Source organism: Camponotus vicinus, unplaced genomic scaffold, assembly GCF_025532165.1.
Source record: "Camponotus vicinus isolate PSW18456_S1 unplaced genomic scaffold, iyCamVici1.0 SCAF_8, whole genome shotgun sequence".
Taxonomy (NCBI): Eukaryota; Metazoa; Arthropoda; class Insecta; order Hymenoptera; family Formicidae; genus Camponotus; species Camponotus vicinus.
Window position 1 is genome coordinate 7,342,282 of NW_028141980.1, and position 26,439 is coordinate 7,368,720.

At 32.9% G+C, this 26,439-nt stretch overlaps 2 protein-coding genes and 2 long non-coding RNA genes across 6 annotated transcripts in view; 2 read left to right on the forward strand and 2 right to left on the reverse strand.

The window, feature by feature from the left end:
• LOC145976390 (uncharacterized) overlaps positions 1-8,059 on the reverse strand; it is a 25,000-nt gene extending 16,941 nt beyond the window's left edge. Inside the window, exon 1 of the mRNA XM_083107445.1 lies at positions 7,242-8,059. The gene's annotated coding sequence lies outside the window, so the exon portion shown is untranslated. The remainder of the gene's footprint in view (positions 1-7,241) is intronic.
• Positions 2,435-13,503, forward strand: LOC145976391 (uncharacterized). Its single transcript, XM_083107446.1, has 8 exons — positions 2,435-3,088; positions 3,368-3,445; positions 5,160-5,707; positions 5,779-5,937; positions 8,022-8,120; positions 8,204-8,378; positions 8,461-8,626; positions 13,075-13,503. The coding sequence occupies exons 1-8, from the start codon at positions 2,435-2,437 to the stop codon at positions 13,269-13,271; spliced, it is 2,076 nt and encodes a 691-aa protein (XP_082963572.1). The 3' UTR covers positions 13,272-13,503.
• Positions 13,504-15,232: 1,729 nt separating this feature from the next.
• Positions 15,233-17,983, forward strand: LOC145975489 (uncharacterized). Of its 2 annotated transcripts, XR_014439995.1 has the most exons (5): positions 15,234-15,510; positions 15,586-15,785; positions 16,485-17,000; positions 17,162-17,401; positions 17,649-17,981. It is a non-coding gene; the product is annotated as an uncharacterized LOC145975489 (long non-coding RNA). The 2 variants fall into 2 exon arrangements; XR_014439994.1 differs by having other exon boundaries at positions 15,233-15,510; positions 16,485-17,401; positions 17,649-17,983.
• A 4,790-nt stretch (positions 17,984-22,773) lies between these two features.
• LOC145975815 (uncharacterized) lies at positions 22,774-25,120 on the reverse strand. 2 transcript variants are annotated; one of them, XR_014440096.1, is made up of 3 exons: positions 24,990-25,120; positions 24,745-24,877; positions 22,774-24,178 (listed from the first exon to the last, which is right to left on the reverse strand). It is a non-coding gene; the product is annotated as an uncharacterized LOC145975815 (long non-coding RNA). The 2 variants fall into 2 exon arrangements; XR_014440095.1 differs by having other exon boundaries at positions 22,774-24,622.
• Between the last annotated feature and the right edge of the window lie 1,319 nt (positions 25,121-26,439).

Genomic DNA, 26,439 nt, shown 5'->3' on the forward strand with positions numbered 1-26,439 from the left:
TGATAAAAGTAAATGTAAAACTGGAGATGTAATTTATTTAGAATTAAATTCTTGCTTTATGCCTCAAATAGGCAGTACATGAATAATTTTCCATTTATCATATTGATTCCAATCAGTTTAATATTCTGAATCTCATCTGCTTGTATCAGATATCAGAAATTAAAGTGATAGAAATTAAAATGATAATTACTATATTTTTAGTCTTTTATTCATATTTGCGACTTTATATATATTTCTGACAGAAATTAGATTACGAGAAAGTACAGCTCACGTAGCGGTAAGTGAAGGAACTATCGAATCATGCAAACTCTGTTCCGTTTCTGCCGTCAATCTGCTATCAGAGATTGCCCGACAAAAACAGTTACGTCACATCCTCATCGAATCCACGTATTTTACGTGGCTTACGTGGATGCAGATTTATCCATGAATTACCTACGTGGATACAACTTTCTTTTTTCATTATTACATCGAGGTACTTTATTCTTGAAATATCAATGTAGATTTCATGTGGATATTTCTATTGAAATTATGATTAATCATTCAACGACTCGGTAATATTGTAATGTTAAAAGATATTTTATTAAAATTTTTCAATTGTAATTTTGTATCTGAAATATTTCAGAAATATACCTGCATCATGTTTTTTATAATTATATTATAATATTATAATATTTATATTTTATATAATATTGTATTTGCAATATTTCTGAAATCTTTCAGAAAGATAAAAAAGTTTGCTAAGAAAAAAATTATATCTGTATGTTTCTAAATATGTAATAGTACATATGTATATAGAATATGCTTCCTCGCTTTGCCGCTATGCGGCGCTGCATCAAATTAGCTAACTCGTATTCAACTTTTCGTCATAAAGTGTATATAAAGAACTGATACTAACACGGTCCGAAGTTTATTTTTTCTTTTAAGGACCGTCTACGATGGAAGTAATATTGGTGGAGTGGACGGTGAAGTAAGGCGTAAGCGAATGGTTCTTTTCCATTTCGCATTATTCCTAGTCTTACGCCTTACTCCACCGTCCACTCCACCGATATTATTTTTATTGTAGACGGTCCTTTAGTCAGTTTAATTTAATAAACTGATTTAATTAAAACTAATTTGTTTAATAATCTGGATCGCTTGTTGGGATTCAGAATATGGAACAGATTATTTGAAATTAAACGGATAAATGGGAGATAGCCTATTTATTGCGTATATTAAAAATAAAATATAAATAAAAATAAAATTATTCTTATAGCCGAGTGTATTTATATACTTTTATAAATGTCCAAGATATTCACTTATCAAAAATGAAAAAAGTAATATGTCTCGAAAGTTCATGAAATTTTCACATAGATTCCACGTAGATTCTAGTACCGTTTTTGAGCGGATTATCCACTCGAATATCCGTGGATTCAACAATATTAATCTACGTGGTAATAACGTGGATTTCACGTACTGTTTTTGTCGGGTGTGTGCGCAGATCCTGCTCGATTTTTGTTATCAATTTGCTATCCTTTTGTTATCAATTGCGCCTCACAGATCCTGTTAAATTTCTGCTATCAATGTGCCGTCAGTTATATCTGCAGGCTTTACTCGATTTCTGCCGATAATTTGACATCAAATTTCATTGCGCAGATCCTGCTCGGTTTCTGCCGACAATCTGTTGTCAAATTGCGTCGCACAGATCCTGTTCAATTTCTGTCATCAATCTGCCGTCAGTTATATCAGCAGGCTCTACTCGATATCTGCCGAGAATTTGATATCAAATTTCATTGCGCAGATCCTGCTCGGTTTCTGCAACCAATCTGATATCAAACTGTGTTGCGCAGATCTTGCTCGATTTCTGCCACCAATCTGCTATGATAATTTTAAACAAATCCTGTTCAGTTTCTGCTATCAAATTATGTCAGCAGGTTTTGTAACATTTCTGCTGACATTCTGTTATCATTATTTGATATAACAAATTTTTTATACAATCTGCAATCTTACTGTCGACAAAAATTTGTAGCAGAAATTGACAAAATCTGTTTGAACAGACTTTGCTGACTGGGTATGTATATTAATAAAACATTAAAAACTCCGCGATTTTTAGGATTAACATTTTCAAGTACTTTATAATTTCGGTATAATAATAAAAGCACGCTTTAAGAAAAATAACCTTTTCTAACCTTACTTTTTAATTGCCCATTTCACGTTATGCATCATGCATGCATTATATTGTTTTATTATATGTACGTAACTTTTATTTTAATTAAATAATTTATATATTTTTATCATATCCTAAATAATATATCCAAAAATAATGTAAACTAATTCCCATATTTCTATTTCAGTTTTATTTGTTGGGTCGACAACTTTTCCCTACTTAATTGTAGAATTTGCTATTTTTGTATTTATAACTTCATCGATATTGTAAGTACATTTTAACAAAAGTATAATGGATATATTGAAGTGTAATATAAAATTAGGTCGTTATTATGGTCGAAAGCCTTATGAAAAATTATCAATAAGACAAAAACGAAGAATAATTTGTAGAATTGAGAATAATTTATCAAGCAAAAAATCTGTAGTTGATGAAGACTCAGAAAACACTCATCGAAACATATCTGGAAATCAATTCATAAATAATTCTTTCAATCATGGACATCAGTCATCATTTGAAAATATATTAACGGATTTAAGCGATGACAATAATGACAGTGATGACATTGATGATAGTGATGATAATCAATTGAATGTACATGATCGTAATGATCATGTAGATGATCACGTACTGCATGATCATCTCCATCAATCCATTGATGGAGAAAAATTGAAGAAAATATTAGCGGAATGTTTCGTTATTAACAATATTTCTCTTAAACAGGGTGATGAAATACTTAAAGTTTTAAGAATGCATAGATGTTTCTCAAACTTACCGAAATCTTGCAAAACTCTTATTCAGACACCTCGTATCCCTGTCGATATAATTGCTTTGGAGCCAGGACAATACCTTCATTTTGATATCGAAAAAGTTATTTTAGACATTGTTTCATATGTACCACTTATTAAAATGCCTACTGTTTTAATATTAGATTTTAGTACCGATGGAGTAAGTTTGTATAAGGCATTAAATGTGGTACTTTGGCCAATACATATCCGAATTGTTAACATCACTTTCAGTAAACCTGCACTTGTAGGTATTTACAAGGGTCGTAAGAAACCTAACGATGCTATAGCTTTTTTTCAACCATTTATTTCTAATATAAAAAAACTATTAACACATGGATTGAAATTTAACGGCATTATAATACCTATTCAATTGCGGTGTTTTATAGCAGATGCTCCAGCTCGAGCATTCATATATTAAATCATGTTGGTCATAATGCAGTTTCACCTTGTTCAAAATGTACAATACAAGGACAAAATATCGGGCACCGTATGGTTAGGTCTCCTTATGGTCTCTATGGTTAGATATCCTTGGCACTAAATATACTTCTAGATCCGATGAAAACTATCGTTCACTTGCTTATAAAAATCACAATTTAGGCGAAACCCCGCTATCGCAACTCCTACATAATTTAATACATCAAGTACCATTTGACAGTATGTACTTAGTATATCTTGGGATTGCAAAAAAGATATTAGTGGCACTTATTACAGGTGAATATAATAAGAAGATTAAACTGAAATCATTTCAATTAAAATTATTATCTGATCATTTAGAATTAATACAAAAATATTGTCCTAGTGAATTTTCACGCCGACAAAGAATTATTACCGAATACATTCGCTACAAAGCTACTGAATATAGACAATTTTTACTATACACTGGTCCAGTTATTTTTCATGATGTATTAGAAAGATCTACCTACTTACATTTTTTAATTTTAAATACTGCTGTTCGAATTCTGAATTTACCCACACCTAGTCAAACATTATTAACATTTGCAGACATTGCATTAAAAAAATTTGTAGAAAGCAGTCCTTACATTTATGGACAACGATTTATGTCATACAATGTTCATGGCTTATTACATATAAGTGAAGACGTACAACGTTATGGTCCGTTAGATAGTTTTTCTGCTTTTGCATATGAAAATGAAATGTCAACATATAGAAAATTATGTAGAAAACCTGATTTACTTCTGGAACAAATTTCAAATCGAATAGAAGAGTTAAAAAGAAACAATGCGAATAATTATTATTCAAACTCTGAAGTTCTAATTGCATTTCAGAAATATTCCAATGGTCCATTTCCAACATATTTATCCATCGAATTTGAACAGTATAAAAGTATTAAAGTAAATAATGTGTTCTTTAGTATTGCACTGAGGAATAACTGTTGTATTTTAAATGATTTATCAATTTGTATAATTATAAATATTTTAAAGAAAAATGAAGTCGTAATGTTCGCTGTAAAAAAATTTAAAAATACTAGTAGTTTTTTTTAATATTGGAATATCTTCGTCAGAAATTGGTTTTTTTAAATGTAGCGATCTAGCTCATGAAATACATTTTGTGTCTCTTGAAGAAGTAAAATGTAAGTGCTTTCGAATGCCTTTGCAACCAAGAAATATTGAAACAAATAATAATACTTGCAATTCTTCTAATAACATAAATTATAATGACAAAATTCTTTCACAATCAAAGCAATTCGTTGTATGTACAATGCAACATTTTTTATAATATTTATATATAAAAATTACAATTCAAAATTTAAAATATTTTATAGTGTTTCTTTATACTTTTATTATTTTCATATGTTTATTTCCAATTTATTTGTAGCTATTCCTAATTCATACAGAGATCTATTGGTTATTTTTATATCTGATATAGCATAACATTTGCAATGAGACCACCAAAGAGAGTGTTGAGGTAGTTTTTCGCGCTTCATAAGAATGATAGGTGGCGTGCGAGCGCACAAGTACTTATATATATATATATATATATATATATATATATATATAGTTTTTTTCTTTTGTCTCCAGTGAGTCTTTCTTCTACGTTACGTCACGTCCGTAGAGTAATGCCGTGCTGTGATTCTTTGTTTTCTTTTGTACGCACTGATTGAAAAAGTTTCTTTTCAAGTTATGTTTTTGTAAGAGCATAAAATATATTTAAGTATTGTTCGTACTAAAAGTGTCTCTCTTAATTGCTCGAGTCTAAGTCTGCCTTAACAGAGAGAAATAACAAAGCCCGTTAGATATCAAACTACAGAATCTTCAGATGATAGTGAAAATAATATATGTATATATGAGAAATATGAGTTAACCAGAGATGAAGTCCAAAATAAGATAGAAAATGATATACATGCATTGAGTAAAGTATTAGTTGAGACACAAGAGGTATTGGAAAATAAGGATGGTGAAAGTATTTCACTTCCTTCAAATCATAGTCAATTATCAAAACCATGTATTCGATCTAATATAGTATTAGATCCTCCACTCAAATATGTGAAAGCTTCAGCTAGATATTATAATGAACCAGCAATGTATAATTCATCAAAGCAATATGACATGCCTCATTCCAATTTACCCAACAATGATTATATGGGCTCAACATCTTATCCTATAATTTCTAATGCACAATATGATCCAAATAACTTGCGATTGGCAAGTCCTTATCAATCAGAAACATACACAGAAAATAAACCTGAAAATATAACTGAAAGACATTGTGAAAAAAGTGTTGCTGATAATCGGCATTGTGATTACTTAAACGATAAACGGTAATGTAAATATTTTTTTATTTATGATTTGCATTTCATGCTTTTACCTAATAATTAATTTTTTTATTCAGGGCGGAAGTCGAATTAAAATGTAATATACAAAATGATCCACAAACGTCGCATTTACTGTTATCATACTACGAATCACACAGAGACATTCATGTGCAAAATGTTAATAATAATGGAAAAATTCAGAATCTTAATAATTCTAATGAATTTATAGACAAACGGTAGTAATTCTAAAAAAATTTTTAAATTTTCCGGTATATAATGCACTATTTTACATATACATGTTGCAAACGCCTTTGTCCGCCTCGGGAACGCCGATCCGGAGAAGGCAGCGTGCAATTTTAGCCGATAAAGAAAATAGTTGATTTACAAAAAAAACGGTATCTCAGAGTACGGTAGCGTACGGTATCTCGCAGCTCTCACAAGGAGAGCGGTATTGGGCGCCAGGCGCGGTCTCCCGCGCCACGATATCGTTACGGTAACGGAAGGGTTCGATAACCCAGAGCTCAGTAAATGACAGAAGGGCAGGATTCTTTGTAGGTTAGAGAGAGAGAGCACTAAATAACTTCCGGAAGAGAGAAATGATCGACACTCCTTCAATTATTATTATAAATATATTTAACAATTATAGTATATGGACAAAGTTTATAACAAAGTATACGACAAAGACGATATGAATACAGTAGAAAAGGTTAACGATACAGAGAAAATAGCAAAGATTACATGCAGAAGATACGCAAGTAACGAAATCGATAATATAAATTTCGAAAGAAAGAAACATCAGAGTTATAAGACAGATACGAAAGTCGATTATTATCTATACGGGAACGAATACATATGATACGCGCGACTAACAGATAATTCCGAGATCGAATATAATTTCACAGACCGCGATGAGTAAAGTCCACAAGAAATTCGCGGAAAAAAATCAAATGTAACGACGGTTCTAAGTAACGGTAATTCCACGTCAGCGGGCACAAGTATTATCTCGCAATGTTATCCGGTATCTTCCCGACCTTTCACTCTCGGCGAAAACAAACTCGACCCTCACGTAATTTCAAACAACACGAACGGTAACGGACGTAAATTTTAAACAGAGCTTTCGCGAATTATCCAATTCTTGCTGAGTGGATTTCGGATATACGGTAACTCTCACTCGCGAAGAACGATCTCACGCAAACCCCGCTATTCTTTACGCAATACGATAGCGTCGGAATCTCGTGACTCTATTACTATTCACAATTCGACGCTCCACGCAACGATATAACGAGATACGAAACGAAACGATACGATACGATACGATACGGCGCTAACGATACGGTATAATGACTGTCGGCGACGAACCCCCTGAGAGGGACAAATCCGCGATACCCGGGGCCCAACTGGCGTCCGGCAAAGAAAAGCACGCAGGCTTTCTACAACAATTCGGTAACGAGTTCACCGTCGCCTCGCGACGGTATCACGAAAGAGTACGACGCCAGTTGTATCTGGGAATATTTCTACGGCTACCTGAGCGACGGCTTACAGTTTATCTCCGGTGTCCGGGTCCTCGCTGCTTGGCTGTGGTCATTCTCTCGGTATCGCAGCTCGTACGGAGAATCGTCCTCTTGCTATTGTAGCTCGTCGAACAGTGACTTGTGATAAATGCTCCGCAAGGTCCTCGAGTCCCGCGCCGATTTTCCGCGCATCCTGTCGATTTTCGATGAGAAGGGGTCGATATTCTCCGCCCTCTCAAATTTCGTCCTGCTGTAGTGCGGGTTGCCCTTCGATAGGAGCCAAAATCCGACGTTGACGGTATTCTGGACGATTGTATTTTCTCGGTAGATCGGACGTTTTGGGCTGGCCAGGCCGTATCCTCGTCCGTCTCCGGATGCATCTCCTCTCCTCAGTCTGCAGCCTGGGAGAGTGTTGATCGTTCCTTCGTCCTGGTTTCCCCGTCGTTGTTTCTCTAAAATTAGCGGATATTAATATAATGGTTACATATGGATAGCGGCGGAGCGGGATCTCGATACGCGACCTTCCTTTAGGGTGGAGGCATTGGTCCGCTACTCTCCTCTTCCTTTCTTCGGTAACTGCGCCCTCCGGGATCTTGCTGTACATCACTTATTATCCGCTCACTCAGATTGCTGCGCTCTGCTCGCTTAAAATTAATCTCAAACACAGAAATCTATACAAAGATATATCACGAGATCGGAAAAGGGGCCCCCTTCAGGTGCTAAGAACGACCCTCCGTACGCTTCCTCCCCCCGGCGGGGTCACTGTGACGGAGCGCAAAAAAGGCGTCACGTCACAATGTTCTTTTTAGAAAGAAAACTGAAGTTAAGGTTCATAAACGTTCTGCAACATATACTCCACAAGAAGAAAAAGATATTAGATTTTCTTCATCTATGGCTGAAGATTTTCGGTAAAAATTCTTACGTGTCTCTTTACATTAAAATTTTATTTAATGAATTTTATTACAAAGCTTACTTTTTATTTTTTCTGTAGCCAATTATATGAATGGATAGACACAAGGTTTACAAATATCGAAAGAACTATACAAAATTTTCTAAATTCAAAAAATAAGAAAAAATGTTGGACTAAACCTTCTTTTCTTTCCTTTACAAGTAAAGAAGAAGTTCTAAAATTTGATAATGCAGAAGAGAAAACTTATGATGAAGTTGTAAGTATTAAATACAAAAAAGGAGATTATTTGCTATATATAAATTATTAATTTCAAATTATATTTCTTGTATATGTATTAGGTATGTTATCTACAATATGTTGGAGGATTTTCATTAAAAGAAGCATTAAATTTGTGCATTAAAGAAACAGTTGAAGACGAAGTTATGTCTTTTTTTACTTTTTATGGCAATAAAGAAGAAAACATTGGCTCATTTTTCAAAACAAAACTTTGTTCTGCTATTCAAGGTTAGCTTTATTTTGATTGCATATATATATATATATATATATATATATATATATATTGGGAGTACAAATTAGTTCGGTCCGTTTTCAAAAGATGGCTCTGGCTGTTATGGATGTTTCATAGTGACAGCTGATTTCGGTGGTTTCAGAGAGGTTAGACATCTGTCAATAATATTCAGTTTATATCGCTTTGAGTTTCATACAAAAACCCTGTTTTTTACTGTGTTGAATATGTCAAATTTTGTGTTAACTAAGCAGCATTTGCGGGAGGTTTTAATTTTCTGCTTTAATTGGAAGAAAAGTGCAGCTGAAGCGCATCGAATGCTTGTAGAAGTTTATGGTGACAATGCTCCAACTGATAAATCATGTAGGGAATGGTTTCGACGTTTCAAGAATGGTGATTTCAGCGTTGAAGACAAGCCTCGCTCTGGACAGCCAAAAAAATTCGAAGACAAAGAATTGGAGGCATTACTCGATGAAGATCCGGAAGATAGGCTACAATTGATTCGTTTGAGCCGTGCATTACGAGAAAAACGGCCGGAATACGAGCAAAGACATGACAAAGTTATTCTTCTGCATGATAACGCTCGGCCTCATGTCACAAAAGTCGTAAAAAATTATTTGGAAACGCTCAAGTGGGATATTTTACCGCACCCGCCGTATTCGCCGGACATTGCTCCTTCTGATTACTGGTTGTTCCGACGGATGCAGCACGATTTGGCATGTCACCGGTTCACTTCTTTCGCAGAAATCGAAAATTGGTTCCTAACTTGGATCGCCTCAAAAGACGAGACATTTTTTCGAGATGGAATTCGAAAATTGCCTGAGAGGTGGGAAAACGTAGTAGCCAGCGATGGACAATACTTTGATTAATCTGTTCATTCATTTTGTTCTGAAATAAATGTATTTTTGACCACAAAAAAACGGACCGAACTAATTTGTACTCCCAATATATATATATATGATATATACCCAGTCAGCAAAGTCTGTTCAAACAGATTTTGTCAATTTCTGCTACAAATTTTTGTCGACAGTAAGATTGCAGATTGTATAAAAAATTTGTTATATCAAATACTGATAACAGAATGTCAGCAGAAATGTTACAAAACCTGCTGACATAATTTGATAGCAGAAACTGAACAGGATTTGTTTAAAATTATCATAGCAGATTGGTGGCAGAAATCGAGCAAGATCTGCGCAACACAGTTTGATATCAGATTGGTTGCAGAAACCGAGCAGGATCTGCGCAATAAAATTTGATACCAAATTCTCGGCAGATATCGAGTAGAGCCTGCTGATATAACTGACGGCAGATTGATGGCAGAAATTGAACAGGATCTGTGCGACGCAATTTGACAACAGATTGTCGGCAGAAACCGAGCAGGATCTGCGCAATGAAATTTGATGTCAAATTATCGACAGAAATCGAGTAAAGCCAGCAGATATAACTGATGGCAAATTGATAGCAGAAATTTAACAGGATCTGTGAGGCGCAATTTGATAGCAAATTGATAACAAAAATCGAGCAGAATCTGCGCACACAATCTCTGATAGCAGATTGACGACAGAAACGGAACAGAGTTTGCATGATTCGATAGTTCCTTCACTTATCGCTACGTGAACTGTACTTTCTCGTAATCTAATTTCTGTCAGAAATATATATAAAGTCGCGAATATGAATAAAAGACTAAAAATATAGTAATTATCATTTTAATTTCTATCACTTTAATTTCTGATATCTGATACAAGCAGATGAGATTCAGAATATTAAACTGATTGGAATCAATATGATAAATGGAAAATTATTCATGTACTGCCTATTTGAGGCATAAAGCAAGAATTTAATTCTAAATAAATTACATCTCCAGTTTTACAAGTTACATTTACTTTTATCATTTACTTTATTGTTAATTTAATTAAATTAAATTAGTCCTTTGCTATATGAGATATAACTACAATATAACATATATTACATTAACATATATTACGATATAACATATGACATATATGTCATTTTAGAAGAAAATTGTAATTAACTTGCCGATAATATTCTTATTTAGCACTTGTGATAATCAATTTTGTTGCATTTATATAATATTAATAAAAGTAAGCGCAAATCTTGTGCAGTTTCTGCTGTCAATTTGCCATCAGGTTGCATGCGCAGATTCTGCTCGGTTTCTGCTGGCAATCTAACATCAAATTGCATCGCGCAGATCCTGCTCGGTTTCTGCCGACAGTTTGTTGACAGGTTATGTTTTACAGACTCTGTCGCCAAAACAAAAGCTTAATGCGGACACAGATGGCTACGGTTCTGGTGTGGGATTCTGATCGAATTTGCTGCCAATCTGCTGCCAACCTGCTAACATTTTGCTTACTGGGTATATATAATATATTCCCACACAACACCCAGCAAACACAGAATATTGTAGCAACATTGCTGCAATGTTGTAATATTGCCGCAATGTTGCCGTAATATTCTGTGTTTGCTGGGCATGCATGTCTTGAAGACGTCTTAAACATGTCTTTCTTATGACGCCTTTAAGACTTGACCAATTGACGTCTTTCTGATGTTTTTAAGACATTCAATTTAAGACGTATTTTTTTAAACGTCTTAAAGATGCCTTTCTTATGACGCCTTTAAGACTTGACCAATTGACGTCTTTCTGATGTTTTTAAGACATTCAATTTAAGACGTATTTTTTTAAACGTCTTAAAGATGCCTTTCTTATGACGCCTTTAAGACTTGACCAATTGACGTCTTTCTGATGTTTTTAAGACATTCAATTTAAGACGAATTTTTTAAACGTCTTAAACATGCCTTTCTTATGACGCCTTTAAGACCTGACCAATAGACGTCTTTCTAACGTCTGTAAGACATTCAATTTAAGACGTATTTTTTTAAGGCCCATATTCTGAATCCTCTTTTATCGATAAAAGTGCCTCTAAAAGTGGCATATAAGCCTTCTGATTGGCTACTTTTAGGCCGCTTTTAGGAGCACTTTTATCGATAAAAGAGGATTCAGAATATGGGCCTAAACGTCTTAAACATGCCTTTCTTATGACGTCTTTAAGACCTGACCAATAGACGTCTTTCTGATGTTTTTAAGAACATTCATTTTAAGACGCCATTTTTAAGATGGCCGCGGTGCCAGGCCAGCCAGGCATTAGACGGGATCGAGTTGGAAAATAAATTATTCCATTTACCAAAGTTGAGCAGTGCTTTGCACAGGTAAAAATTAATGATATTTAAAGCCGGGTCTGCAATGGCCATAGCATAAGGTTGTAAGATGTAAGCGAAATAACCAAATCCATTTCCTATGGATTTCGTGCGTTCTACGATGGTCTCGCATACGCAGTCACGGAAGAATTCTGCGTTCTTAATTCTTATTGCGCGTCCGCCGTAGAACATACATAGAGCCCATTCTACAATGGCAGTAACAAGACTGTAGGAGTAGAGATTAAATCGTTTTTAGTGAAGTAAAGAAGAAGAAGTAATGAAATAGACAATTCTCATTTTGTACTACTATTACCTTAGAGTATTAATGAGAATTTCTATTTCGTTACTTCTTGTCTTTACTTCATTAGAAACAGTTTATTCTTTACTCTTACAGCCTTGTTATTGCCATTGTAGAATGGGCTTAGGGCGTGTTCCAAAATTCACTGCCAGCGCTGAAAATCTTTAGTTCACGTTACGTATATTATATATTTTCAGCGCTGGCAGTGAATTTTGGAACATGGCCATAGTAGGAAATGGATTTGGTTCATTTCGCTTACAACTTTATGCTACGTTATATATATATATATATATATATATATATATATATATATATATGTATATGTATGTATGTGTAAAAAAATTAAACTCTATATTGTAAAAAAATATATTAATTATCTTTTGTATATTTTTTTGCAGCATTATGACAACATATGAAGATTTTATTCAACAAAATTTTATTCAACAAGATTGTGACGGTGTGCGTTCCATAAATGGAATGCTTGGCCATCATCGCGTATTGATACTACTAGACTAGTTGTACCATTGAAAACTTTGTATCAACCAAAATATAAATAAAGAAATGAACTTAAAATCATGAGTTGTGTTATTTATTATAGAATAAATCAATATGCAGCTATTGTACCGACCGAATTACGCACGTCTAAAAGTCGTCTTAATTGAAATGTCTGAGACGTCTTTATGACATCCTGAGTGAGACATTTAATTATATCTTGATTGGGACGTCTTGAGTGAGACGTCTTAACACAATGCCCGATAGATATCTTAAATCGGGACATAAGACGTCTTAAAGACGTCATAAAGATGTAATTCTGATAACTTCTTAAGACGTCTTTAGAAATTTCATGACGTCTTTAAGACATCTTTAAGACGACATAATGTTGTGTGGGTTACAAATATGTATGAAATGTAAATAAATAAATGTTTTTATTTATAGAAGCAATATCAGAAAACAAACACTTTCATGCACCAAGTAGTACGGAGTTTCGTCAAGATATGATTGAAGCCATTCGTAATGCCAAACAACGTAAAAGAAATGCAATTAATAAAAAGGGGAGTAAACGTAATCTCCAAGAAGAAGAAATGCAACAAATCTTTACGCAACGTCAAGAGAAGTACTTCCGAAGACAATAATATAAGTATTTTTATAAAGAAAAGTAGATATATATATATATATATATATATATATATATATATGTTTAAACCGAACAAAACGCCAATTAGTTCGAATCTTATTTTTTTTAATTTTTCAAACACTGAATCTTTTTTTTCATTTATATTTCGATTACTGAAATTCACTACAAACCACAAAGTGTTAGAAATTTTAAAATAAAAATGACAAATGGTGTATTTTTCTTTTCTCAAATTGTAATACTATTATATGGTTCCGTCAGAACTTCAGTATTTGTTTGCAAATTACTTAAGAAATTATATTTCTTCTTACTTTATATTTATATGTGTATGGAAAAAGTTTAAATTTTAATGTTACTGTTTTAAAGCTTTAATTGGTCGATTTATATTTATTTCGATATAGACATAAAAGATGTTTGTATATAATTTTACATTGCTTTCAAAAATTTTATTTCTTTAAATTTAAGTATAATTGAAGTATAACTTTAGTATATAAAATGTATCAAAATTAATATGCTAATTACATATTGTATTCACATAATTATAGCATTTAAAATAATTTTTTCCTAGTGTTTCCTTTTAATCTTTAATAATTTACGCAATATATTGTAATTTGTTAATTATATTTAAAACATTATCATTTTCATACAAGAGAACGTTATAATAAATGATATTGTAAAATTAAATAATTAATCTTGATAAAAGTAACGTGTTTGAATTTTATTGCTGCGTATTGTGTGTAAAGAATAATATTAGAATAACATATTTTAAACATTTTACTATTCTAAAATACATTGAACTCTTCATTGAGCGATGCTATGTAATAATGTATCCTTTGATGTTGATCAAAATTATAATTAACAATATTATAACAATTGTAAATCTAATTAAAGTATTAATTAAATTTTTGAAAAATGTTAACACGTACATTATAGCATACACTGTAATTAACATATTCCACAATAGTTAAATAATTTTTAAAATCTATATATTATTGTAATAATACATTTATTATATTATTTTAATACAATGTTATTTTAAGGTTCCTAATAGGTACTCGCCTTGGCATTGTGGGAATCTTGACGTCAGAGGCGAGAAATGACATACTTGCGTGATATTTTCAAATAGAAAGATATTTAGATAAAAAAACACTTTAGATCGCTTTAGCACACTAAAGCGATTTGAGAGAAGTGTTTTTTCATCCAAATATCTTTTTATTTGAAAATATCACGCAAGCATGTCATTTCTCGCCTCTGACGTCACGATTCAACATGGCCGCGGCGAGTATCCAGAAACCTTACTATCCATTTATTATGATTTTAGTGAATATATTCATTTCTTATTGCTCCAATAATGTCGGATTAATTGCGTTCTATTTCTGGCAAAATAAGCAGCATATTGTCGCAATTTTTACAGCATCAGAAGATCTCTTTCACTTGCTGATAACACTCATGTCATATGAGGACGCATCTTTCAATGTTCATGCAAGCATTTTCAATTTTAAAATTTTGTCATTATGCAGGCAATATGCTGACATATGTCTATCTGGAATGTTATAGAGTGTTTGTTTTGGCAATTTGTAAAATTCTTCTGGGACCCTCTCCAACTTTTTAGTCGATAAAAAAAGAAAAATTTTTATTCTTAGTAAAACATAATACGATGAGTCTAAGGGTTCCCACATAGACTTTAAAAATTTCCATTTAAAATACATTTAGTTTTTTCATTAAGTTTTCTGTTGTATTTAAACGAGATCAATATTTTGTATTCTTGTAATTAAAATCTAACTATAAAATTGTATAAAACGTAACTGTATAAGACATAATAAGCAATTCTAATTTGTTATAGTCTTTTAATTCAGATAAAATGTAAAAGTTTTTAGTTTTTTAATATTTTATTTATTTAAAGTTCTCAATAGTTTTTATGTAATTAAGTTTTAGATAATTACAAGAATAAAAAATATTGATCTCGTTTACATACAACAGAAAACTCAATGTATTTTTAATAGGAACTTTTAAAGTCGATGTGAGAACCCTTAGACTACATGTAAATAAAAATATAAATGCAAAATATTCTTTATAGGTGAATTATTTGATTTTTATTGGTGGTCTTAATGCCAAAGAGAGTGTTAATTTGTGCTTCAAAGAGATATTTCAAGATTCTTTGATGAACTTATATACTTGGTTCGGGCGTGAGGATAATCAACGACCACTATACAATACCCGTTTGGTGAACGCTATTTACGGTATGGTATACTGTTACACATAATGCTACAGTTGTGTTATCAATGGTACTATTTTATATTTGTTTCCTTTTACAGATGCCATCTGCAAAAATAAAAATTTTGAAAGACCTATGCGGGCTGCATTCCAAACATATATGCGGGATGCTCTGCGAACGGTCAAGCAACGACACAGGAATAGGGCCCGCAACAGTTTGCATCGTCCGGAAGGAAGAAATAGAAATGAACGAGCACTATGGAGCGATGAACACGACGAGATGCAACCAGAAGAAAATTAGGTCAGTTGTATGAAACTAAATATACATTTTGGGCTGCTTTCGCAACATAATTAAAATGATCCTACGCTGTGATTGGTCAAATCTGAAATTTTATTAGAACCATCATAATGAAATTTCAGATTTAATCAATAATAGCGCAGGATCATTTTTATCTGTATCATTTTGATTCTGTGGCGAAAGCAGCCCTTGTACATGACCAAAATTTACTTTTTTATATTCCTAATCTAATTAAAAATGTTATAACATACATGGTCAGAACTTAGTGAGTAACTCTCCATCTGTTTCAAAATTTTTAACTTTTTTAAATGATGCTCAGCCTTAATTTCACCACTCTTTTTTTTTACTCTAATATTTTATCACTCACTCACTCACTCACTCACTTTCTCTCTCTCTCTCTCTCTCTTTCTCTCCTCTCTCGCTCCCTCTCTTTCTTTCGACTATTTATTTTACATAAATAGTTGCGTATGAGAGAAATAGAGAGAGAGAGAGAGAGAGAGAGAGAGTGAGTGAGTGATAGAATATTAGATTAGAAAAAGAAAAGTCATGAAATTAAGGCTGAGCATCATTAAAAATAGTTAAAATTTAGAAACAAAGTTACTCACTATAAGTTCTGACCATATATATGTTATAACATATTGTTAATTCTTTATAATTAATCTTTTTCATTCCTCAATATTAAAAGCTGGTCGACTGTTGTAGATTTACAGGAAAGATGCATGAAGAAAGAAGATCAAAATCCCAATTCTTGAGCATATACAAACAACTTTCATACGAACAATGATTCGTATTTGAATGAATATTGTTTTCGTATACGAAAATTGTTCGTGTATGCTCGAGAATTGGAACCAAGAAGAAAATGGAAGCGGGAGAAGATGGAGTGACCCTGAAGACGAGGACAAAAAGAACAAAAAGAGGGCAAAAAATGAAGAAACAATAGGCACTTTTTAGCGCCAACTGGCACTTTTCATTGGCTAAACAGCATTGAAAAATGCCACATTTTTAATTACTCACAACAGTGGAATTAATCTCGATTTGCATTAAATCGGCACTTTTCAGTGTCAGTGGAATTCACCTCGATTCACATTAAATCGGCACTTTTCAATGCCACTGTAGGCCTATTCTATAAGGCCTATTTTTTTAACGAAAATACATGTATTTTGACATGCGCAATAACACGTAACGATAGCGACATTGTCGTTAAATGTTACAGAATAGGTAATATAGATATAATATAGATATTTAATATAGATATTACAAATACTTGCATCTCCATAGACCAATAAGGACAAAGATTCTTTTATCCTAATTAGTCAATCAAATTACTTTTTAATACTTTTTAGTGCCAGTATAAATTCAAATTCGTGTTTGTTTCCTAGAAAAAGAAACGAGACAGATTCCGCCAATTATCTAGCATCAAATATCAGATGCTCCCACATTGGAGAAGTTTGAGTGCCTGCTTGGAGAATCATCTACAAATTACTCCAAGGATAAAGTACTAGAAGATATAGAAATCAACCACATTCAACTGCTACCAACAGAAGTTCACAGAAAAACAGAGCTACTAAAGAAGCAGCTTAGAGAAGGAGCATAGCCTACAATTTGGAATAACAAGAAATGTAGGTAATTTTATAAACTTGCATCTCACCAATATCTGGAACTTATAGAGTTCTGAATCAATTGCAATTTGAAATAAAAATGAAACTTTCTAACATATTACATTTAAAACGTAATAAAATCTAAAATTTTATTGTTTTTATTTTTTAAAACAAAGTCACATATTTATTTTCTCTCTATAAAAAATGTTTATAAAAATAGAACAAAACTCTACACACGTATTAAATATATTCGTATTATATATTTCAGATGTTGCTGTTATTATTACTAGAGAACTCCCAAGACGAAATTGATGCTGTTCAACTTGGCTCAGCGTTCAATAACATCGTCAAGATAAAACCCAATTCCCGTTTCCGCTATTCAATAATTAGATATATCACCGATCAAGCCTGAAAAACTCAATTAATCAAATGTTGCAGATGAACTGACAGAACTCAATCTTTTTTTTCGCTATTAGACAATTATGCTTTACTTCACGCGTATATAGGCAGCGTAAAAATTGATGCTATTTATTGCAGAATTATAATGACTTTAATATTATCAACATATATAATTAATTTAAAATCTTGATCCTGCATTTATTTGTTATGTTTAAATTTTTAATCTCTTTTCAAATATAATAATTATAGACAAATATATAAATATCTATAGACAGTATATTTATATTTATATAGATAATATATTTATATTTGTCTATAATTATTATATTTGAAAAGAGATTAAAAATCTAAACATGTAACGAATAATTCTAAGACTCAAGATTTTAAATTAACTATGTTGATTATATTGAGTCATTATATAATTCTGCAATAGATGGTGTCAATCTTCCCGCCGTCTAAATACGCGTGAAGCAAAGCACAATTGTCTAAGGCCGATATTACATTCATACTACAAAGTGCTGGTTGTAACGATTAAATATTAGATAGAGACTCTAGAAATTCTCTATTTGTTAACCAATTGCTACATTCGACAAACTCATCGTACGATATATGTAATATCATTCTAATAGCGAAAGAAAAGGTAGCTTCGGTCAGTTCTTCTCGTAACGTTGATTGATCGAGTGTTTCAGGATTGATCAGTGATATATATATATACTAATTAAATAGCGGTCTATGTACATATAAAACGCTTATGTGTATATGGTTATAAATTATATATCCGATTTTTTTAAATAAAAATATGAAGATAAATATGGATATAAATATAAATTTTTGATAATAGAAGCTTTAAAGAAATTGCTTAAGTATTATCCCTCTATTTAGAGAGATTAATAGTATTAATTCAATTTGATATAATCAAATATATAAGCAAATTTGTAGTAAAAACAGCAAAGGATGTCGTAACAGTGCGGATTATAATTAATAATTAATTAATGAGCTCATTATAAAAGGATTTTAATTAAAAGCATTAATTAAATTTTATATAAATAAATAAATATAGAAATAATTAAAATTCTATATATTTTTTATTAATATTAATAATAAAATATAAAGAAAATGTAATTATTTTTATCTATTTATATATAAAATTTAATTAATAATACTATTAATTAAAATCCTTTTAATAAGCTCATTTCATTTATTATTAATTACAATCTGCACTGTTACGACAACCTTTGCTCTGTTCTTGCTATAATTTGCTATTATACTATGCACGTCAAGGTTTGCTTTGTTATTTGCGTGAATTTTGCGTCTTATCGTGTCAGAGCAAACATTGCCCTGTTCTTGCCACAAATTTACTATTACATCGTGCATAGCAAGGCTTGCTCTGTTATTTGCGTGAATTTTGCATCATGCTGTTGTCACAAACCTTGCCAACAAAAGCTAAGCTTAATGCGCACACCTTGTCGCAATTTTGCTGCAAAGGTCTGCTCGAGTTTGCTGCAAACTTTGTGCAAAGTTTGTATCATTTTGCTAGCTGGGATATAATGCAATGATTTACTAGGTTTGGATCAATGATATTATACATTTTCTAGCAAATCATGCATTATAATTATATCGCAAGCGTTAAAAAGTTACAGAATAAGCCTGCAAGACATGAAAATATATTTAAAATCCCAGAATGTTCTATATGCTATTTTAGGTTAGGCGGTTTTTGCTACATAAATGCGATAGTATTTTTATGAAAAACTTACCTTCAAAGTTTTAACTATTTACACAAACTATCACAAATTTTTATTATTTATTTAAAAAACACTATAGAACAATGTGATGGGATAGAAAGAAAAGCAAAATAAAATGACCTGGCAGAACTGCCGCCAACAGAGCCGGCACGTAGAATGCTTTGTGTGTCGTAGCGCCGCTGTATGTCCTAAAAGCTGCGCATGCGTCTTAAAATAAAAATAGTACGTCTTTATAACGTCACATTTTGTACGTTTTTAAGACGTTACAAAAGATACGTCTTTATAACGTCTTTATAACGTCACATTTTGTACGTTTTTAAGACGTTACAAAAAAGACGTTTTATTTTAGGTTTTATTTTGTCATTTGACGTCATTGGACCAGTAATGACCAGTTTTTGACGTCATTTTGACGTGGGTATGCTAGCTGGGATATTTCTGACAAAAATTTGATTACGAGAAAATACATCACATAGCGGTAAGCGAAGGAACTATCGAATCAAATGCAGTTTGTTGCCAATTTACCATCAGATCACGCATGCAAACCCTGTTCCACTTCTGCTGTCAATCTGCAGTCAAATTGCGCGTACGCAGATTCTGCTTGATTTTTGTCGACAAACTGATATCAAGTCATGTTAGCAGATTCTGCTTGGTTTCTGCCACCAATCTGCGTCAGATTCTGGTTTGTCGACAAACTGATATCAAGTCATGTTAGCAGATTCTGTGAGCAGGCTCTGCTCGATTTTTGAAATCAATTTGTCAACTTAATTAGTAATAACAGCTTCAGTACCAAATTTGTAGCCTTTTTGCTAACATTAATTGATAGCAGACATTGGTATGATATGTTTTCTACAGACTTTGCTATCTGGGATTTTTCAATAGTCATCTGTGTACACAATATATTGGTATTTGTACCAACACAGACATTACATACAGGGTGGTTTAAAAGTTTGGAAACGGTCAATTATCTCCGAAAATAGTCGTCCTGTGGGAAAATGTTTCAGACAAAAGTTGTAGAGTTTTAAGTGACGCATTACACAGTAATATTACTACGACCTTGAAGAGTGTTGTTAAGGTCACATGAAGATCATCTTAAATTTCTTGAATGGAACTCCCTATTTTTCATTACATATTCTTGTAACTTACCTCGAGAGCTTTCCAAAACACTATAATAAAGTATTTTTTCATTGAATACTTTTCGAGTTATGAGACTTGAAATCATTTCTTAATTTTACATAAACCGTAAAATATCTTGTAAAATATTCATTTTTCGATTATCTTACCTTAATACTTTTATGTACAAAATAATGAGAGGAATCAATTGGTGTAAAGAAAACACATAGTTGTTTCGAAGAAAAAATATGTAATTTGCAATTAACAATTACATATTTTTTCTTACAAATAACTGTGTTTTCTTTACACCAATTGATTCCTCTCATTATTTTGTACATAAAAGTATTAAGGTAAGATAATCGAAAAATGAATATTTTACAAGATATTTTACGGTTTATGTAAAATTAGGAAATGATTTCAAAAGTCTCATAACTTTTGTACATAAAGGTGCCATTTCATACATCGCTCTATCGCTCGATTTTAGCGACATAATGATGTCACGTAGTCGCCAGCGACGGGATTCTGTAGTTGGATTTTTCCAACTACAAGCGACATTCACGAGCGATAATTTTGAAATTTTAAGACTCAAGGTTACGTTCCAAAACGTAAGTAACCGAAGGAAATTTTACTCGATGGCCGATTTAAACCAATCAGAAAGGCTTAAAAGAGTTTCGGAACGGCGATTCGAGTAAAATTTCCTCGGTTACTTACGTTTTGGAACGTAGCCCAAATGGATAATCAAAGAGTAAGTATATAATTTTGTAATAAATATTAAATATATATAATAATAATATTTTATAATGTAATTTTATACATAATAAAAATGTAAATATAAATCTGCTGATATATAAGGTTGTTAAAAATCTTTTGTGTAATGGCAAGAGAACATTAAAATAAACGAAATATTTTTATTTATAGAATATGTCATGTGAAACTATTTGTAATAAGGATGAAGTACCGACGCATACATGTCTAGAAGGCTATTCCAATTTTTTATTACGGATGAAAATTTGTGTTTTTATCCTGTATTAGGTAGAATGTTTGTATTTATAAATTTTATATTAGTTAATTACAAAAATAATCTGTTTTATAATGTTTTTAGATGATGGAGTAACCCAAACACTTTTTTTTTTGTATCGTTTCTTTTTTTCTTCTAAATAATAAAGAACTGCCGCTACTGCTAATCTTTTCTTTATATTATTCTGCTTTATATTATTTTCATTTATAATTTTTGTGCACTCAATCATCCAATTATAATATTTTCTTGCTTGTAACATTTTGTTTATATTTATTTTATACTGTGCGTGTCTCAACGGAACTTTTCTTTCTAAATCGCTGCTGGAGCCCTTTTCATGCTCAATAGCTAGTCGCTAGCGACAATCTAGTTACGTGACTTTTTTATCGCTCAAAACGAGCGATGAGTGACACATGAAAAGGTACCTTAAAAGTATTAAGGTAAGATAATCGATGAATTGACCAATCAGAACAAACCAATTTGTCGGCCGGCAACTCTGATTAGTTAATTCCAACCGCAACCAAGCCCGTAATCCGTAGTGTGATTACGGCTCAGGGTCGCTTCGACCAAACTCCGATTAACTCAATCGTTGATTAAAGGGTTGCCAACATGATAAAATAATTCAGTGTGATCAATTGTATTTCTAACAATATACAGAGAGAAGCCAATATAATTGTAGAAATACAGTATATTGTGACGTCCCGTCATATTAAAATTACTAGATTTAGTTACAATTCGCTTACCCATCTTATTTCTTTGCTATATCCATGGAATAAGAATGAATATTCAATTCTATTATTCGTAATTCAATTTTACTCACTATTATCAATTATATTACTATTAATTTTAATTCTAATATATGCGCATACGAATTCTAACGCTTAAAATATCAATTATAATATTTGCTTACCGTTTTATTCTACACGGTTATTTAGCCCGCTACTTAAATAAGTACTCCCTCAATTAATGTATAATGAGGACTTTATATACGCGCTAAAATTCGAATTTAGATTTTAACAAACGCGACCGAAAATATATAATTTAAGCAATAACAAGTAAGGTATTTCAAAGGAACTGTTGAATTGATCTTAAATATGAATAAATACAAATATATTTAAACACTTTGAAATGCTTTATTTAAAATTCATTATGGGATCATAACCAGTGGAAATAACTTTCTCTATATGCTACAACTTAAAATTAATCTATTCTAACTTGAGCCGTAAATTTCTGAACCTTTTCTAAAATATAAAGGAAGTTATACATATAAAATGATTCCGTAATCCTAACACCGCTAATGATAGATATTAAATTAAGAGCGCATAGTTTTGACACGTGAGGTGGTCTAAGAGGAAGTCATAAACATATCGGACATTGATTTCTTGGAGATGTCAACCGACACTTCCGATAATAGTCGCGTACTACTCTTTGATCACCGCCGCGCTTCTATGAAAAGGATATCTATGTCAAAACAATTGATAAGTAATTCAGTAGTGCTTCCGAGAACGACGTGATCCGATGTAGAGATCACCTTACTCGAGGATTCCTACAGCTAAAGATCATGCAAGGAACAACGAAATCGCTAGTATATAAACCCCGGATTCTAGGCGCGAGCGGTTCATTCTATCATTAATAATTAGCCAGTATAGCAGACTCGCTGTTAGTCGTGATCACTTTGCCGTTATTCTTTATTATTCTTTAACTCATTATAACTAAAATTTAATACTTTGTATCAATCTGCTATATCGTTCAGTAAAATTCAAATAAAGAAGTTATACTTGTGCAAATTCACTGTGTCAATCCTTGGAGATTCCCAGACCTTGCTTAGACGAAGGCGATCGAGACCAACCGAAATCGACATCTGAGTGGTAAGTACCAGATTTTTGTCCCATTTTATGCTTGTCTTCGTGTGATAATATTCACCTTCCTTGCATTCACAACATTTCCTGAAACAAAACATCGAGGATTAAATAAACAAGCATACTGTCAAGCACTAGCACGTCGCTGGCAGTATTCCTCCCTCTTATTCCAGCACAACTTGTTTTAACTTGTTATTCTATTCTGATAAGCGTCAAAGCAAAAATTAATTAGAACTCCAAAAATCGCCCTCATCAATTGAGCGTCGCAGCTTCCCTTCTCTGAAGATTCCTTCATCTCCAGGCATCCTCTGCCATGCCGGAGAACTCCTCACTCTCCAATTTTTATTCTTAAAAATTCATTACCACCTTTTATCCCAAAACCAGATTTCCATCGTCTCCGGGCATCCACTGTCATGCCGGAGGCATCCGACATCCTAAACCAATTCGCTTAATCGACGCTTCATTGAAAATACCAACGATATTTGGATTTGCATAAATTTCTAACGTTGCTATTAGGATAAAACGTCTTTCCACACACATAGGTATAGCATCTTCGCGATGCTGTACACAGATTTTATTATCCATTCACCCATTTCCGTCGCTGCCGGGCATCCACGGTCATGCCGGAGACATCCACATATCCTTATGAATTATTCCTTCATTGACGTTTTAGCTAAAACAAAATTACAAGAATAAACGTACTATATGCTAATGTGCGTTGACGCTGATTCAGTTAATAATAATAATAAGAGCAAATAAAATACCACTTTCCTCAACCAATACTATATTCTACCTACCTGAAAAAATATATGTTAATATTAATATTATCTCTTTAAATGGTAACCCCATCGTCAGAATTCAAAAGAAAAAGGCATAGAGCAGGAAAAATAACCCGTGAATATCGTGACGCTTCTCGATTCCGTCGGATCAAGAGATTAGAATTAAACTCAAAGCATATCCTTGTCAAATCAGAAAAAAGGGTCTTCCTTCCAGAAAGTTTTGTCTCCGCTTTAAAGGCTAAGGCTAAATTCCTCTTTTACTTACCGGAAAATTTTACTTCACAGAAATTTCTTCGAATAGTTACCTCAAACGTAGAATTTGACTCTTTCTATAATTACTATTTGGAAATTATAAAAAATAAAGATACGATTGAAAACCCTTCATTAAATTCAATAGATCTGATAACTCAATTAAAATCCCAACTTCCGGAGAATCAGTGTGAAATAGAGAGTTACTTACAGACTCTCCAATGAGGCCTTCTTGCAACGATAAAGATTTTTTCGCCTTAACAGATGAGGAGCAAACTCGAATTCTCGATATACTCTTGGAATTCGTAGATCAATATATCGCAGGTAATATCGATATCGATCAGCTAATGGATTTGATAGAAAATATCGAAATCCCATTTTAATAGATACCCTTTGCATATACAAATATATATATTTCAATAGTCATCCAATTATAGAGTTTCGCGGCTCCCTTACATTTTTCCGTAATCGATAAGTCAGATCCTCGCTCTCGGCATCCCCAAGGTATAGCCGGTGTAAGCAGGTTGCCTTGAAAACAAAGAGAGCGCACTTTTCTCTGGAACTGAGGCATCTAGGGGAAAAGTTGGTCACTGAGACGTGACAATATCGTCAGAAATACAATTGGTCACACTGAATTATTTTGTTATGTTGGCTTTAATCAACGATTGAGTTAGGGCTCGTTCCCACTGAGCGCGTCACGCGTCGCGTCAACTAGCGTGAGCCAATCAAAACATCCCATTGTAATAACACGGAAAACATGTTATTACAATGGGATGTTTTGATTGGCTCACGCTGGTGACGCGACACGTGACGCGCTCAGTGGGAACGAGCCCATAATCGGAGTTTGGTCGAAACGACCCTGAGCCGTAATCACACTACGGGTTGCGGGCTTGGTTGCGGTTGGAATTAACCAATCAGAGTTGCGGCCGACAAATTGCTTTGTTCTGATTGGTCAATTTCAACCGCAACCGAGCCCGCAACCCGTAGTGTGGTTACGGCTTTAAGGTGGAAGCACATAAAATTGCAGGAGCACATAACCATAAGCATAAGAAAATTGATTGGTTCATTTTCTCATGCATATATTTGTGGACCAATCAATTTCCTTATGCTTATGGTTATGCGCCTATGCAATTTTATGTGCTTTCATCTTTAATGGCCTGGTTTACACCGACCGTTTGATACGCGAATCAAATGTTATGTTCGTACTAAATGTATAGTGTAAACAATGCCGTTTGAGTTGGTACAATACGTATCGAGAAGACGTATCGTATCAAAATAATACGCGTATCAAGCATATGTGTGGCGCTGTAAACACTTGTGCATCAAAGAACGAAGGATTATTTCTGACTGGTTGGCCATTTTTCGTTTATATAACACCTTCTTCTTCTTCTTCTTCGATTTGTGGCACTGGGCAATTTCACTTTTTGCCCATGCTGCCAGATGATCTTCAGAGTATTTGAGGGTGCCGTCACATGCGGCGTAACTTGCGTAAGCGTAACTTGCGTATTCTAGTAACTTTTAAGGAAGTTACGTCATTTTGAAAGTCGGCTTTCACATGGGGCGTATTGTGCGGAATGCGTAACAAATACAACCAATTGTAGATTAGATTTTCCGTTATACGCTCTAATGGAAATGCTAAGAAGATTTGCGATTGGTCTTCGTAACCTACGCGTCTCGAAAAGTACGCATCATGGGGAACCGATGCTCTGCATACAAGTATGTGTGATGCGGAATGTGTGCAATATTTATAAAGTTAAAAAGATTGAAGTATATATTTACTTCAATCTTTTTAACTTTAAAACAGTACATGTGTTCTTGAGGCCATGTTAAGGACTATCAGTGATACCAGTAGGCTCACTATTCAAAAAGATATTAATTAAATCTATTATTAATCTTGTATTAATCC